Consider the following 17,240-nt stretch of genomic DNA (forward strand, 5'->3'; position numbering starts at 1 on the left):
GGAAAGTAGGAAAGGCCATGTTGTATATTTTCGTGGTTTTTGACTCTCCTTTATGCTTTCATCCACATTTTCCACTGTGGAACCGCTGAAGGTTCAGCTGTGCCTCATTGTTTGACTTTCCTCAGTGCCTAACGAGGGCCTTGTGATGTTAGAAAGGAGTCTATCACTGTTTCCGAACATGCTGCTGATGGACCTCATCTAGGGGCACTGTGGCCATCATTTGACCTGTGTTGCTGAAGCTCTTGGGAAGAGATTGCTTAGAACTGACATTATTAACACTGGCATGGCTAGACAAGAACTTTGCAGTTGCTTCAGAAAGCAGTGGAATAGAAAGAGGGGAAAAAAGAGAGAGAGAAAAGCCGCCTGTACAGGCCACGGGGTCCTCTGGTGACACATTCCCAGTTTCTGATTCATAACTTGTCATGGAGCTCCTTACCCCATTCAGGGCGGAAGTCTTCCACAGGACAACTCAGATGGGGAAGGAATACATCCTGAGTGTTGATGGGGATGAAAACCTGCTCACCTTTAAATGGTTTTCAATAAATGTCCTGAGTCTTTCTGGGCTGTCTACTGGAAAATCACAACAAAAGTTCCCATGGCTAGCTATTTGGTTTTGCAGTGGAAAAGAGCTGGGACCCCCTGGCCTATAGCTTAAGAGAACACACAGTAAGTTACCAGAAACTTGGCAGCCATTTAGGGTGAAATTAAATATCGGCTGCTCTTTTTCTCTTCCCATGGTGTTTTTTTCAGAGACGGGTATTTGATGCAAACTCATGGAGCTGGGGCGAGGGGCTAACCCTGTGGAACGTGGGCTCTGTAGCTCTGTGATTAGCTGGGCTGTCTTGGGGAAGCCCTTAACTGCTCTGTGCGCTAACTTTCTCACTGTAGAGAGTCATCACAGGACTCGGGGTTCAGAGTTAGGGGCAGGTAAACTCAGGTATTTCTGGTGAAAATGCTTCAAGTTGGACACATGTTCTGTGTAAACACAAAACAACGTTTTTCTAACAAAGTCAGAGATTTGGGTTGTTTGATCCTAATACTAACATGGCTAATCTCATTGTCAGAAGTGCTTTCTCAGGCATGCCAAGGCCAGGATCTGAAATTTCCAAAGGCTACTGCTTGTTCCCTATGGAGCCTGGGATTTAACTGGAAGCACTGTCCTCAGCCCAGAGTTATGAGGGGCCCGAGTCCCCAGGTGCCTCTTCTCCATCTCAGAGTTTGAAGACAATAAATGAAAGGAATCTCAGGGAGAGTGTGAGACCCACGGGCAAAGGGCTGCAGATGCAGAAGAGGTGGGGCGAGGGCAAAGGCTACAAAGAAGAGGAATCTGGCAATGCAGACACAGTCAGTGCAAACACAACTGCTTCTGCGGGAGGGCAGCAAGCACACTGATGGATTTGAAAGCTATTTGCAAGGCTGATCAGCTCTAGGTTGTATTCCAGCCGTGACAAATGGTGCCTGGTTGAACAAATGTTACATTTCCATGAATTAATAATCTAAGAAAAGTAGATAAAGAAAACAGACACACCTGCCCTCTGTTGGATTATCTGAATATCTCACTTTACTCACTGTTGCCCTAGCTTCTTACAAAACACACTGGTGCATCCTGCAAATGTTTAGGAGGTCTTTGGTCAGCACCTGATTTTAAGAGTATCTCGTTTTGATAGCACGGGGCGTCGCCTGTCTTAACTTAGAGTAAGTAATTATAGTGCAGAATAAATCATACTCGATGTGGCTAGACAGGACTGGTTTTTCTTTCTTTTTTTTTTTTTTTTTTTTTGAGATGGAGACTCAATGTGTTGCCCAGGCTGGAGTACAGTGGCGCGATCTCAGCTCACTGCAACCTCCGCTCCTGGGTTCAAGCAATTCTCCTGCCTCAGCCTCCAGAGTAGCTGGGACTACAGGTGCGTGCCACCATGCCCAGCTAATTTTTTTTGTATTTTTAGTAGAGACGGGGTTTTGCCATGTTGGCCAGGCTGGGCTCAAACTCCTGACCTCAAGTGATCCACCCACCTCAGCCTCCCCAAATGCTGGGATTATAAGCGTGAGCCACCGCACTCGGCCAGGACTGCATTTTTATTTTTGTCCAAACTTAGAAGAGTCACTTTGGACAGTGGAGTGAACCCAATTGAATTTCAATTTCTTCTTCTGGAAAATGGAGATCATACTACACAGGCAGTTCTCAGAATTTAAAACATGATGTTTCACAATGATTTTTACACAAATGGGCAATAACTCTTACATATAAAAAAACTGTGCTCAATGTTTAGTTATGCTAAGTGTTTCATAAAAGTTAGCTAAATCTCAAAGTTGAATATCCTCCCCAAGATGGTGATATTTAATGGCTGGGCCCTACAATGTACACTGTTCACTGGATGCTAGGGAAAGCACTTTTAGACTATTTTCTTTTTTTTTTTTTTTTTTTTTGAGACGGAGTCTCGCTCTATTGGCGAGGCTGGAGTGCAGTGGTGCCATCTCAGCTCACTGCAACCTCTGCCTCCCGGGTTCAAGTGATTCTCCTGCCTCAGCTTCCTGAGTGGCTGGGACTACAGGTGTGTGCCACCATGCACGGCTAATTTTTGTATTTTTAGTAGAGATGGGGTTTTATCATGTTAGTCAGGCTGGTCTCGAACTCCTGACCTCAGATGATCCGCCTGCCTTGGCCTCCCAAAGTGCTGGGATTATAGGCATGAGCCACCACGCATGGCCTCCTAACTATTTTCATTAGGGTCTTAGCTTTTTGCTACTTAAAAGTCTAGTCCATTCCTGTATTTCTTTAATAAAATATAGACAGAACCTAAGGCATAGTAGAATCCATCTTTTAGCCCAATCATGATATATCCCCTCTTTTCTTATTTCTGTTAATGTGTCTACATGTTAGCCCAGTGGAATGAGTAGGAAGGCTGGTGCTTTTGATGAAAATTTCTTTTCCTATTAGGAATTTAAATTGAATTACGTTGCTTTAGACTACAAATTTCAGCTCACTCACACCAAGACTTGTATGATCTAATTTTTTTTTTGTTTGTTTTTTTTTGTTTTTTGAGACAAAGTCTCGCTCTGTTGCCCAGGGTGGAGTGCGGTGGCATGATCTTGGCTTGCTGCAACCTCCGCCTCCCAGGTTCAAGCGATTCTCCTGCCTCAGCCTCCGAGTAGCTGGGATTATAGGCACATGGCACCACGCCCGGCTAATTTTTGTGTTCTTAGTAGAGACGGGGTTTCACCATGTTAGTCAGGCTGGTGTCGAACTCCTGACCTCGTGATCCGCCTGCCTTGGCCTCCCAAAGTGCTGGGATTACAGGCATGAGCCACTGTGCCCAGTCGATCTGAGTCTTTTTAAAAGTTTTAATCTTATAGAGTTTGATAACCATGGGATGGAAAGCAGTGTCCACCTGTTTATTCACAATGTTACGTGTTCACTTTTCCCAAGCTTCAGAATGATCTTTGCCTTCTTCTCAATGTTGTCTCAGGACAGATGCTGCTTTTTTTTAAATTATAGTTTAAGTTCTGGGATACATGTGCAGAACGTGCAGTTTTGTTATATAGGTATACACGCGCCATGGTAGTTTGCTGCACCCATCAACCTGTCATCTACATTAGGTATTTCTCCTAATGCTATCCCTCCCCTTGCCCCCCGCCTCCCGGCAGGCCCCGGTATGTGATGTTCCTCTCCCTGTGTCCATGTGTTCTCATTGTTCAACTCCCACTTATGAGGGAGAACATGTGGTACTTGGTTTTCTGTTCCTGTGTTAGTTTGCTGAGAATGATTGTTTTCAGCTTTATCCATGTCTATGCAAAGGACATGAACTCATTCTTTTTTATGGCTGCACGGGATTCCACAGTGTAAATGGCCACATCTTCTTTATCCAGTCTACCATTGATGGGCATTTGGGTTCGTTCCAAGTCTTTGCTACTGTACACAGCGCCGCAATAAACATACGTGGGCATATATCTTTATATTAGAATGATTTATAATCCTTTGGGTATATACCCAGGGATACATACCCAAAGGTATATTGGGATTGCTGGGTCAAATGGCATTTCTGGTTCTAGATCCTTGAGGAATCGCCACACTGTATTCCACAATGGTTGAACTAATTTACACTCCCACCAACAGTGTAAAAGCGTTCCTATTTTTCCACATCCTCTTCAGCATCTGTTGTTTCCTGACATTCTTTTTTTTTTTTTTTTTTTTTTGAGATGGAGTCTCACTCTGTCACTCAGGCTGGAGTGCACTGGTACAATCTTGGCTCACTGCAACCTCCACCTCCTGGGTTCAAGCGATTGTCCTGCCTCAGCCTCCCAAGTAGCTGGGATTATAGGCGTGTGCCACCACACCTGGCTTATTTTTTGTATCTTTAGTAGAGACAGGGTTTCACCATGTTGGCCAGGCTGGTCTCAAAATCCTGACCTCGTGATCTGCCTGCCTTGGGCTCCCCAAAGTGCTGGGATTACAGCCATGTGCCACCGTGCCTGGCCGCCTGACTTTTTAATGATCGCCATTCTAACTGGCGTGAGATGGTATCTCATTGTGGCTTTGATTTGCATTTCTCTAATGACCAGTGATGATGAGCTTTTTTCATATGTTTGTTGGCTGCATAAATGTCTTCTTTTGAAAAGTGTCTGTTCATATCCTTCACTCCCTTTTTGATGGGGTTGTTTTTTTCTTGTAAATTTGTTTAAGTTCCTTGTAGATTCTGGATATTAGCCCTTTGTCAGATGGATAGATTGCAAAAATTTTCTCTCATTCTGTAGGTTTCCTGTTCACTCTGATGATAGTTTCTTTTGCTGTGAAAAGCTCTTTGGTTTAATTAGACCCCATTTGTCAATTTTGGCTTTTGTTGCCATTGCTTTTGACGTTTTAGTCATGAAGTCCTTGCCCATGCCTATGTCCTGAATGGTATTGCCTAGGTTTTCTTCTAGGGTTTTTATGGTTTTAGGTCTTATGTTTAAGTCTCTAATCCATCTTGCGTTAATTTCTGTATAAGGTGTAAGGAAGGGGTGCACTTTTAGTTTTCTGCATATGGGTAGCCAGTTTTCTCAACACCATTTATTAAATAGGGAATCCTTTCCCCATTGCTTGTTTTTGTCAGGTTTGTCAAAGATCAGATGGTTGTAGTTGTGTGGTGTTATTTCTGAGGCCTCTGTTCTGTTCCATTGGTCTATATCTCTGTTTTGGTACCAGTAGCACGCTGTTTTGGTTACTGTAGCCTTGTAGCATAGTGTAAAGTCAGGTAGCGTGATGGCTCCAGCTTTGTTCTTTTGGCTTAGGATTGTCTTGCCTATACGGGCTCTTTTTTGGTTCCATATGAAATTTAAAGTAGTTTTTTCTAGTTCTGTGAAGAAAGACAATGGTAGCTTGATGGGAATAAAATTCAATCTACAAATTACTTTGGGCAGTATGGCTATTCTCACGATATTGATTCTTCCTATCCATGATCATGGATTGTTTTTCCATTTGTTTGTGTCCTCTCTTATTTTCTTGTGCAGTGGTTTATAGTTCTCCTTGAAGAGGTCCTTCATATCCCTTGTAAGTTGTATTCCTACGTATTTTATGCTCTTTGTGAGAATAAATGCAATTGCCAATGGGAGTTCACTCACGATTTGGCTCTCTGTTTTGTTTATTATTGGTGTATAGGAATGCCTGTAATTTTTTCACGTTGATTTTGTATCCTGAGACTTTGCTTAAGTTGCTTATCAGCTTAAGGGGTTTTTGGGCTGAGTCGATGGCATTTCTTAAGTATAGGATCATGTCATCTGCAAACAGAGACAATTTGCCTTCCTCTCTTCCAACTTGAATATGCTTTATTTCTTTCTCTTGCCTGATTACCCCAGCCAGAACTTCCAATACTATGTTGAATAGGAGTGATGAGAGAGGGCATCCCTGTCCAGTGCTGGTTTTCTAAGGGAATGCTTCCAGCTTTTGCCCATTCAGTATGATATTGGCTGTCGGTTTGTCATAAATAGCTATTATTTTGAGATACTTTCCATCAACACCTAGTTTATTGAGTGTTTTTAGCATGAAGGGGTGTTGAATTTTATCAAAGGCCTTTTCCGCGTCTATTGAGATAATCATGTGGTTTTTGTCATTGGTTCTATGTGATGGATTATGTTTATTGATTTCTGTATGTTGAACCAGCCTTGGATCCCAGGGATAAAGTCGACTTGATTGTGTTGGATAAACTTTTTGATGTGTTGCTGGATTCAGTTTGCCCGTATTTTATTGAGGATTTTTGCATCGATGTTCATCAGGAATATTGGCCTGAAATTTTCTTTTGTGTGTGTATGTGTCTCTGCCAGGTTTTGGTACCAGAATAATGCTGGCCTCATAAAATGAGTTAGGGAGGAGTCCCTCTTTTTCTGTTATTTGGAATAGTTTCAGAAGAAATGGTACCAGCTCCTCTTTGTACCTCTGGCGAATTTAACTGTGAATCCGTCTGGTCCTGGGCCTTTTTTGGTTGGTAGGCTTTTAGTTACTGCCTCAATTTCAGAACTTGTTATTGGTCTATTCAGGGATTCAACTTCTTCCTGGTTTAGTCTTGGGAGGGTGTATGTGGTGTCCAGGAATTTATCCATTTATTCTAGATTTTTCTAGCTTATTTGCATAGATGTGTTTATAGTATTCTGTAATGGTAGTTTGTATTTCTGTGGGATCAGTGGTGATATCCTCTTTATCATTTTTATTGCGTCTATTTGATTCTTCTCTTTTCTTATTTATTAGTCTGGCTAGTGGTATATTTTGTTAATCTTTTCAAAAAACCAGCTCCTGGATTCATTGATTTTTTGAAGGGTTTTTCGTGTCTCTATCTCCTTCAGTTCTGCTCTGATCTTAGTTATTTCTTGCCTTCTGCTAGCTTTTGAATGTGTTTGCTCTTGCTTCTCTAGTTCTTTTAGTTGTGTCAATTTTAGATCTTTCCCACTTTCTCCTGTGGGCATTTGGTGTTACAGATTTCCCTCTAAACGTTTATTGCTTTAGCTGGTGTCCCAGAGATTCTGGTATGTTGTATCTTTGTTCTCATTGGTTTCAAAGAACATCTTTATTTCTGCCTTCATTTCGTTATTTACCCAGTAGTCATTCAGGAGCCCGTTGTTCAGTTTCCATGTAGTTGTGCGGTTTTGAGTGAGTTTCTTAATCCTGAGTTCTAATTTGATTGCACTGTTGTCTGAGAGACAGTTTGTTGTGATTTCTGTTCTTTTACATTTGCTGAGGAGTGCTTTACTTCCAATTATGTGGTCAATTTTAGAATAGGTGCATGTTGTGCCGAGAAGAATGTATATTCTGTTGATTTGGGGTGGAGAGTTCTGTAGATGTCTAAGTCCACTCGATCCAGAACTGAGTTCATGTCCTGAATATCCTTGTTAATTTTCTGTCTCGTTGATCTGTCTAATATTGACAATGGGGTTTTAAAGTCTCCCACTATTATTGTGTGGGAGTCTAAGTCTCTTTGTAGGTCTCTAAGAACTTGCTTTATGCATCTGAGTGCTCCTGTATTGGGTGCATATATATTTAGGATAGTTAGCTCTTCTTGTTGCACAGAACCCTTTATGATTATGTAATGCCCTTGTTTGTCTTTTTTGATCTTTGTTGGTTTAAAGTCTGTTTTAACAGAGACTAGGATTGAATCCCTGCTTTTTTTTTTTTTGCTTTCCATTTGCTTGGTAAATATTCCTCCATCCCTTTATTTTGAGTCTATGTGTGTCTTTGCACATGAGATGGGTCTTGACTCTTTATCCAATTTGCCAGTCTGTGTCTTTTAATTGGGGCATTTAGCCCGTTTAAATTTAAGGTTAATATTGTTCTATGTGAATTTGATCCTGCCATTATGATGCTAGCTGGTTATTCTGCCCATTAGTTGATGCAGTTTCTTCATAGTGTCGATCGTCTTTACATTTTGGTATGTTTTTGCAGTGGCTGGTACTGGTTTTTCCTTTCCATATTTAGTGCTTCCTTCAGCAGCTCTTGCAAGGCAGGCCTGGTGGTGACAAAATCCCTCAACATTTGATTGTCTGTAAAGGATTTTATTTCTTCTTCAGTTATGAAGCTTAGTTTGGCTGGATATGAAATTCTGGGTTGAAAAGTCTTTTAAGAATGTTGAATATTGGCCCCCACTCTCTTCTGGCTTGTAGAGTTTCTGCCGAGAGATCTGCTGTTAGTCTGATGGGCTTCCCTTTGTGGGTAACCTGACCTTTCTCTCTGGCTGCCCTTAACATTTTTTCCTTCATTTCAACCTTGGTGAATCTGATGATTATGTGTCTTGGGGTTGCTCTTCTCGAGGATTATCTTTGTGGCGTTCTCTGTATTTCCTGAATTTGAATGTTGGCCTGTCTTGTTAGGTTAGGGAAGTTCTCCTGGATAATATCCTGCAGAGCGTTTTCCAACTTGGTTCCATTCTCCCCGTCACTTTTAGGTACACCAATCAAACATAGGTTTGGTCTTTTCACAGTCCCGTATTTCTTGGAGGCTTTGTTTGTTCTTTTTCATTCTTTTTCTTCTCTAGTCTTGTCTTTATGCTTTATTTCATTTAGTTGATCTTCAATTTCTGATTTCCTTTCTTCCACTTGATTGATTTGGATATTGATACTTATGTATGCTTCATGAAGTTCTCGTGCTGTGTTTTTCAGCTCCATCAGGTCATTTATGTTCTTCTCTAAACTGGTTATTCTAGTTAGCAATTCCTCTAAGTTTTTATCAAGGTTCTTAGATTCCTTGCATTGGGTGAGAACATGCTCCTTTAGGTCAGAGGAGTTTGTTATTACCCATCTTCTGAAGCCTACTTCTGTCAATTTGTCAAACTCATTCTCTGTCCAGTTTTGTTCCCTTGCTGGTGAGGGGTTGTGATCCTTTGGAGGAGAAGAGGCATTCTGGTTTTCGGAATTTTCAGCCTTTTTGTGCTGTTTTTTCCTCCTCTTCATGGATTTATCTACCTTTGGTCTTTGATGTTGATGACCTTCGGATGGAGCTTTTGCATGGGTGTCGTTTTTGTTGATCTTGATGCTATTGCTTTCTGTTTGTTAGTTTTCCTTCTAACAGTCAGGCCCCTCTGCTGCAGGTGTGCTGGAGTTTGCTGGAGGTCCACTCTGGACCCTGTTTGCCTGGGTATTGCCAGCAGAGGCTGCAGAACAGCAAAGATTGCTGCCTGATCCTTCCTCGGGAAGCTTCATCCCAGAGGGGCACCTGACAGATGCTAGCTGGAGCTCTCCTCCATGAGCTGTCTGTCGGCTCCTACTGGGAGGTTTCTCCCCATCAGGAGGCACGGGGCTCAGGGACCCACTTGAGGAGGCAGTGTGTCCCTTAGCAGAGTTCGAGTGTTGTGCTGGGAGATCCTCTGCTATGTTCAGAGCCAGCAGGCAGGAACTTTTAAGTCTGCTGAAGCTGCGCCCACAGCCACCCCTTCCCCCAGGTGCTCTGTCCCAGGGATATTGGAGTTTTATCTATAATCCCCTGATTGGGGCTGCCTCCTTTCTTTCAGAGATGCCCTGCCCAGAGAGGAGGAATCTAGAAAGGCAGTCTGGCTACAGCAGCTTTGCTGCGCTGCCGTGTGTTCTACACCCAGTTCGAACTTCCTGGCGGCTTCGTTTATACTGTGAGGGGAAAACGGCCTACTCAAGTCTCAGTAATGGCGGACACCGCTCCCCCAACCAAGCTCGAGTGTCCCGGGTCAACTTCAGACTGTTGTGCTGGCAGCGAGAATTTCAAGTCAGTGGATCTTAGCTTGTTGGGCTCCATGGGTATGGGATCCGCCGAGCAAGTCCACTTGGCTTCCTGGCTTCAGCCCCCTTTCCAGGGAAGTGAGTGAACAGTTCTGTCTCGCTAGTATTCCAGGCGCCATTGAGATATGAAAAAAACTGCAGCTAGCTCAGTGTCTGCCCAAATGGCCGCTCAGTTTTATGCTTGAAACCCAGCGCCCTGGTGGTGTAGGTACCTGAGGGAATCTCCTGGTCTGCAGGTTGTGAAGACCATTGGAGAAGCATAGTATCTGGGCCAGAATGCACTGTTCCTTCACGGCACAGTCCCTCATGGCTTCCCTTGGCTAGGGGAGGGAGTTCCCCAACCCCTGCACTTCCCGGGTGAGGTGACGCCCCACCCTGCTTCGGCTCACCCTCAGTGGGCCGCACCCACTGTCTAACCAGCCCCAGTGAGATGAACTGGGTACCTCAGTTGGAAATGCAGAAATCACTCTCCTTCTATGTTGGTCTTGCTGGGAGCTACAGACCAGAGCTGTTCCTATTCGGCCATCTTAATCTCTGTCCCAATGTTGATTTAAGTATATAAATCTTTCCCAAGCCCCATGGGTACTCCCACATAGTATACCTCATTTAGTTGCTGAAATAATTCAGATATGTATGAATATAGTTTCTTTCAAAACTAAGATGACAAACCAAAACATTACCCAGTTTCATTTCTCCAAAAGACTCATCTTTTAGTCCACAGGAACCTGGCATTTTAAGTAAATTGCATCAGCACCATCATCTTCTCTTTATCTTGTAGACTCACCTGGCCACCATTTCTTTCTCCTTATGGGAGGCATATCCGCTGCTGCTAAGGGGCTTCAGAGGGGATGACAAGAAGTAGAGGCGATGATTGGTGAAGTACTGGTCAACCAGCGGGAGGAGAACCTGGAAAACGCACCACAAATCAACTTCTAGGAAGCTATCCAAAACTCTTCATTTGGTTCATTTAAAAGTGTTTATTTTCAGTGAGTGAAAAGCCTCTGAACTCTGGTCCTGTAATTTCCAGGAAATTCTACGCCTTTGGTCCTAGTTTCCATCACACTTTCCTTTTCTATGCCTCAAACCAGAGTCCTTGGGGGTATGTGAAAGGAGACAGCCATGGACTAAGGGCCCAAAGAAACATGTGCACATTTGCAGAGGAGTCCTATGGGACAGCTGCACTCAGACAGGGCTTCTTGGGCACTGCATCCAAGAGGCAGTCGAGGCATGGCTTAGTGCCACTAGCCTCAAGCATTCTGTCTGCTTCTCAGAGCAAGGCGACTCAAGCCCTTCTGTGCCTTTAGTCCTCTGAGTAGGGCTGTATGGAAGAGACTGCTAACTAGTGCCCAAATTCATTCTCCCCTTCTTCCTTTTGACAACAGAATCCCACTGTGTTTTAGCTGGGTAGAGAGCCACCCAGGCAGAAAATGTATCACCCAGTCTCCCTTGCAGCTAGATGAAGCTCAAATGGAACTCAAACAGGTCCTGTGCCTTCTCCCGGTCCCTGAACTTTTCCCTGGCATTTGAGGTATCGTATGGTACCAGAAGAGGGTACCATATGTACCATAAGGGTAAACTTGTCATCTCTCACCTTCCTGACCCCAGGCAGTATGTCTGGGGTCAGTAAGGTGAGAGATGACAAGTTCTAGCCATTGGGATCGAACTTTTAAAAAGCAACAGCTTGCCTTCCCTTCTCCTTTTCCCTTTCCCACAGATGCAGTGCAGGTGAGCCTGTCTGAACCACGCACACAGGCCACACCTCCGGAGACGGTGGAGTAGTAAGAGAGGAAGAACCTGGGTTCCTGGGTGATGGTGTGGGGCTAGGCAGGCTGCACCCCTCCTTGGACTGCCAGCCTCCCTTGGGACTGTTAAACAACAGAGAAATATATATGCACCTCACCGAAGCCACTGGAGTTTTAGATATCTTCATTGGATCCGCTTAACCTGTTTCCTAAACAGTAGAGATCCTAAGAAGAAAGTAATTTGATTAAGTGCAGGGCCACTTACTTTGGCAAAGAATTTGATCTCCTGGTCATGGGGAGACTTTTCAGTTTTCCCACTGCTGACAATGGCTTCTACAAAGACACAGGTAACACAGAGTTGGCCAGAGTTACAAAGTAAAAATCAGTCACAACATTTTAGAAACAGAGCAGCTTTTCTAAACGCTATTTAAAAAGGTTATCTGATTTCACAAAATATATTTTACAAAGTACTTTACAACTGTGCTGGTTAGTTATTTCTTGTGTCAATTCTTTAAGCTGTTTCACTACCCTTTTGTCTACTTTAGCAACCAGAAAGCAGTTTCAAGGCTGGGCGCGATGGCTCACATCTGTAATCCCAACACTTTGGGAGGCTGAAGCAGGTGGATCACTTGAGGTCAGGAGTTCGAAACCAGCCTGCAAAACATGGTGAAACCCCATCTCTACTAAAAGTACAAAAATTAGCGGGCCGGCGTGGTGGCGGGCACCTGTAATCTCAGCTACTTGGGAGGCTGAGGCAGGAGAATTGCTTGAACCTGGGAGGCAGAGGTTGCTGTGAGCCGAGACTGTCCCCCCGCCCCCCACCCCGGGAAAAAAAAAAAAAAAACCACAAAAAAAAAAAAAAAAAAAAAAAAAAGGAAAGCAGCTTCAGAGAGGTTGAATCATATGTCCACAGTCATAAAGCAAGACAACAGGAAAATTAAAATAGGATAAGTTGTGCGAAAAAATGACAAAAGGTTCAATCAAGTCCACTAAAAAAACTAAGGAGTTTTTTGTTTGTTTGTTTGTTTTGAGATAGAATCTTACTCTGTCCCCAGGCTGGAGTGCAATGGCACGATCTCGGCTCACTGCAACCTCTGCCTCCCGGGTTCAAGTGATTCCCCTGCCTCAGCCTCCCGAGTAGCTGGGACTACAGGCATGCACCACCACACTCAGCTAATTTTTTTTGTATTTTTAGCAGAGATGGTATTTCACCATGTTGGCCAGGATGGTCTCCATCTCTTGATCTTGTGATCCTCTCGCCTTGGCCTCCCAAAGTGCTGGGATTATAGGCGTGAGCCACTGCGCCTTGCTGGATTGATTTTTTTTTTTTTTTTTTTTTTTTTTGAGACAGAGTCTTTCTCTGTCCCCCAGGCTGGAGTGCAGTGACGTGATCTTGGCTCACTGCAAGCTCCGCCTCCCGGGTTCACGCCATTCTCCTGCCTCAGCCTCCTGAGTAGCTGGGACCACAGGCACCCGCCAACACGCCCGGCTAATTTTTTGTATTTTTAGTAGAGACGGGGTTTCACCATGTTAGCCAGGATGGTCTCGATCTCCTGACCTCGTGATCCGCCCGCCTCGGCCTCCCAAAGTGCTGGGATTACAGGCTTGAGCCTCTGCGCCCGGCTGGGATTGATTTTTTTTAAGTCGGGGGAAAAAATCTCAGCCACTGTTTTCCCCCTAAAATCATGCATCTAAATGAATCATAAAAAGTTACAGTCTGAAAGGATTATTTCTTGATAAAAGAATATTGAATTCTTTTGGGAAATTTCATGATGATTCTTACCTAAATGGGCAATAAATTCTTGAGCAGAATCAACGTATTTCAGGATCTTCTTCAAGAACTTATAGGCAAACCTCTTCTCCATGGAGGAGGCATCCAGCTCCATATCCTTCATACCCCTACATTGGATATGGACAGACCCCAGGAAGTAACAGAGACAACCATGTCACTCAGGTGCACCACCAGTCCTACCAGTGTTGAATTTAATTTCTAAATGTTAGTGGTTATTCTGGCGTAGTGACATGACTCATCATTTGACTATGTGAGCACAGATTTTTCGGAAAGACGTTTATCATTCATACAATGAGTACTGAGCTGGGGATGTCTGAGGGGAAAGCAAAAATCTCTACTCTTATGGAAAGAATTTACATGCTAGCTGTAAACAGACAAAAACAAAATATAAATTAGATGGAATCTTAGAAGTTAACACACTTTGTGAATAGAAGAAAAATTAAAGCAGAATGAAAAAGTCCAGACTGGTCCAGAACTGGTCCAGAAAGTCCAGCCACCGTGCTGCCCAGCCTCTAGGTATATTTTAAAGGTAAAACTACCAGGGTTTGCACACTGTAGTGTTAAATAGGGTAGTCAGGGTTGGTCTCACTGGGAGACTGATGCTTCAATAAAGGCTTGAAGCAGATAAGGAGGTGAGCCATATGGACATCTGGGGAAATAGTTCTTAAGGCGGGGTGAAGAGACACTGCAAAGGTCCTGAGGCAGGAGCATGCATGTTGTGTTGAAGGTTAGAGGGGTAAGGAAGTGGGGACAATCATGTACATCCCTACAGGCCATCCTTAGAATTTTGCTTTTGCTCTGAGTGAGAAGGGAAGCTATTAGAAGTTTTCAACAGAGAAGTGACATGATATGACTTGCATCATAACAGGATCACTGGTTGCTGTGTTTAAAATTGACCATGGTGGTGAGTCAAGTGTAGAAGCAAGGAGCACAGGCAGGAGGATGAGGATAGCATGAAGTGGGTGAGAAGTGGTCAAATTCTGGGTATTTTTATTTGAGATGGAGTCTCACTCTGTCACCCAGGCTGGAGAGCAGTGGCATGATCTTGGCTCACTGCAACCTCTGCCTCCTGGGTTCAAGCAATTCTGTGCCTCAGCCTCCCGAGTAGCTGGGATTACAGGCATGCACCACCATTCCTGGCTATTTTTTTGTATTTTTAGTAGAGATGGGGTTTCACCATCTTGGCCAGGCTGGTCTTGAACTCCTGACCTCATGATCCACCTGCCTTGGCTTCCCAAAATGCTGGGATTACAGGCATGAGCCACTGCGCCTGGCCTCTGGGTATATTTTAAAGGTAGGATTGCCAGGATTTCCTGAAGGATGGGATGTAGACTGGGAGAAAAAGAGGAGTCAAGGTTTTTTGCTTGAGAAGGTAGAAGAATGGCTTGCCATCGAGTGATGGGGAAGCGGAAGACAGAACAGGTTGAGCAGGAGTGTGGGGAAGCCAGGATTTCTCCTTGGCTACAGGGACCTCGCTTGATCATCTGTGCATCCAAATTCCTACCACAGGGTCTGGCACGTGGTAGACAACTGGTTCGGATATGTTTGCTGAATTCAATTATCTTTCTTCTTGATTTCCTCCTATTTCCTTGACTTCCTTTATCATTAGAGTAAATGGGAATTTTTCATTTCTGTGAGCAAGTTGTTTATCAGCAAATCACACCACAGATTCATCTCGGTGTTAAGAACAGGATTAAAATGACGACGGGAGTCTTTCTCGAATGCTTCCCCGGAGGCTATCTCCTGCTGTCTGACCTTTCCTGTTTGACAACATGGCAAATAAGTCTTGCTATTTTTTTCATATGAGATACAATAGAAATGTTTGTATAGATTTTTATTTTTATGTTTGCCATTCAATGGCAAAAATTCTATAGGAAACTAGAAGAAACAGCAGCTTGCTCAGTAAATGTTTCTTTTAGGAAGAATGGCTATATTGGAATAAAAACACTGGCTTTTCATTTGACAAAGAACTCAGCAAACATGATCCTACATAGCACAGCCCACCAGCACCATTTGACCAGGGAGAAAACAGCCTGACTTTAAGACTTAAGCAGCCAATGCCATTCTATATAAAACATTCATCTAGATGATTTTGACTTATGTAAGTTTGAGATAAAACATCTTAGGACATCATGATGCATGCAATCTCTCCAGTAGAGTTGTATCTTCCTAAGAATCAATTCCCTTTGTTCCAAGACTGTTTATGTCAGTTATGCTTACTATTATTACTATGTAATTTAATATCATATAAAACAACAAAATAAAAGTATGAAGATAACTGCTGATTCTATGAAAGCTAAGATGCATATTTTGCAAAGACTTGCAATTGCAGGCTTCCAAATACGTAATTTTTGAATTAGGTATGGGTGAGACAACTGTCAAAGATAAGGGAGGAAATTTGAAAAATATCTAGAGTACTACGTAATCCATCACATAAACAGAACCAATGACAAAAACCACATGATTATCTCAATAGATGCAGAAAAGGCCTTCAATAAAATTCAACATCCTTCATGCTAAAAACTCTCAATAAACTAGGTATTGATGGAACGTATCTCAAAATAATAAGAGCTATTTATGACAAACCCACAGCCAATATCAAATAAGGTATCAAATCAGAGCGATTTATGACAAACCCACAGCCAATGGGCAAAAACGGGAAGCATTCCCTTTGAAAACAGGCACAAGACAAGGATGCCATCTCTCACCACTCCTATTCAACATATTATTGGAAGTTCTGGCCAGGGCAATCAGGCAAGAGAAAGAAATAAAGGGTATTCAATTAGGAAAAGAGGAAGTCAAATTGTCCCTGTTTGCAGAAGACATGATTGTGTATTTAGAAAACCCCATCACCTCAGCCCCACATCTCCTTAAGTTGATAATCAACTTCAGCAAAGTCTCAGGATACAAAATCAATGTGCAAAAATCACAAGCATTCCTATACACCAATAACAGACAAACAGAGCCAAATCACGAGTGAACTCCCATTCACAATTGCTACAAAGAGAATAAAATAACTAGGAATCCAACTTACAAGGGATGTGAAGGACTTCTTCAAGGAGAACTACAAATCACTGCTCAATGAAATAAGAGAGGACACAAACAAATGGTAAAACATTCCATGCTCATGAATAGGAAGAATTGATATTGAGAAAATGGCCATACTGCCCAAAATAATTTATAGATTGAATGCTATTCCCATCAAGCTACCATTGTCTTTCTTCACAGAATTAGAAACAACTACTTTAAATTTCATATGGAACAACAAAAGAGCCCGCATAGCCAAGACAATCCTAAGCAAAAAGAACAAAGCTGGAGCCATCATGCTACCTGACTTCAAACTATACTACAAGGCTACAGTAACAAAAACAGCATGGCTGGTACCAAAAGAGATATAGACCAATGGAATAGAACAGAGACCTCAGAAACAATGCCACACATCTACAACCATCTGATCTTTGACAAACCTGACAAAAACAAGCAATGGGGAAAGGATTCCCTATTTAATAAATGGTGCTGGGAAAACTGGCTAGCCATATGCAGAAAGCTGAAACTGGATCCCTTCCCTACACCTTATACAAAAACTAACTCAAGATGGATTGAAGACTTAAACATAAGACCTAAAACCATAAAAGCCCTAGAAGAAAACCTAGGCAATATCATTCAGGACATAGGCATGGGCAAAGACTTCATGACTAAAACACCAAAATCAATGGCAACAAAAGCCAAAATTGACAAATGAGGTCTAATTAAACTAAAGAGCTTCTGCATAGCAAAAGAAACTATCATCAGGATGAACAGGCAACCTACAGAATGAGAGAAAATTTTTGCAATCTATCCATCTGACAAAGGGCTAATATCCAGAATCCACAAGGAACTTAAATTTACAAGAAAAAAAAATAACCTCATCAAAAACTAGGTGAAGGCTTTGAACAGACACTTTTCAAAAGAAGACATTTATGCAGCCAACAAGCATACCAAAAAAAGCTCATCATCAC

At 42.8% G+C, this 17,240-nt stretch overlaps 1 protein-coding gene across 1 annotated transcript in view; it reads right to left on the reverse strand.

Moving 5' to 3' along the window:
• Nucleotides 1–17,240, reverse strand: part of RYR3 (ryanodine receptor 3) — a 564,315-nt gene that overhangs the window by 98,923 nt on the left and 448,152 nt on the right. The window contains exons 58-60 of the mRNA XM_058427349.1: nt 13,234–13,349; nt 11,716–11,783; nt 10,493–10,614 (exon numbers count right to left, since the gene is read on the reverse strand). Of these exons, the coding sequence (XP_058283332.1) occupies nt 10,493–10,614; nt 11,716–11,783; nt 13,234–13,349 (306 nt within the window). The remainder of the gene's footprint in view (nt 1–10,492; nt 10,615–11,715; nt 11,784–13,233; nt 13,350–17,240) is intronic.

The sequence above is a fragment of the Hylobates moloch genome, unplaced genomic scaffold (genome assembly GCF_009828535.3).
Source record: "Hylobates moloch isolate HMO894 unplaced genomic scaffold, HMol_V3 SCAFFOLD_14, whole genome shotgun sequence".
NCBI classification, from domain to species: Eukaryota; Metazoa; Chordata; class Mammalia; order Primates; family Hylobatidae; genus Hylobates; species Hylobates moloch.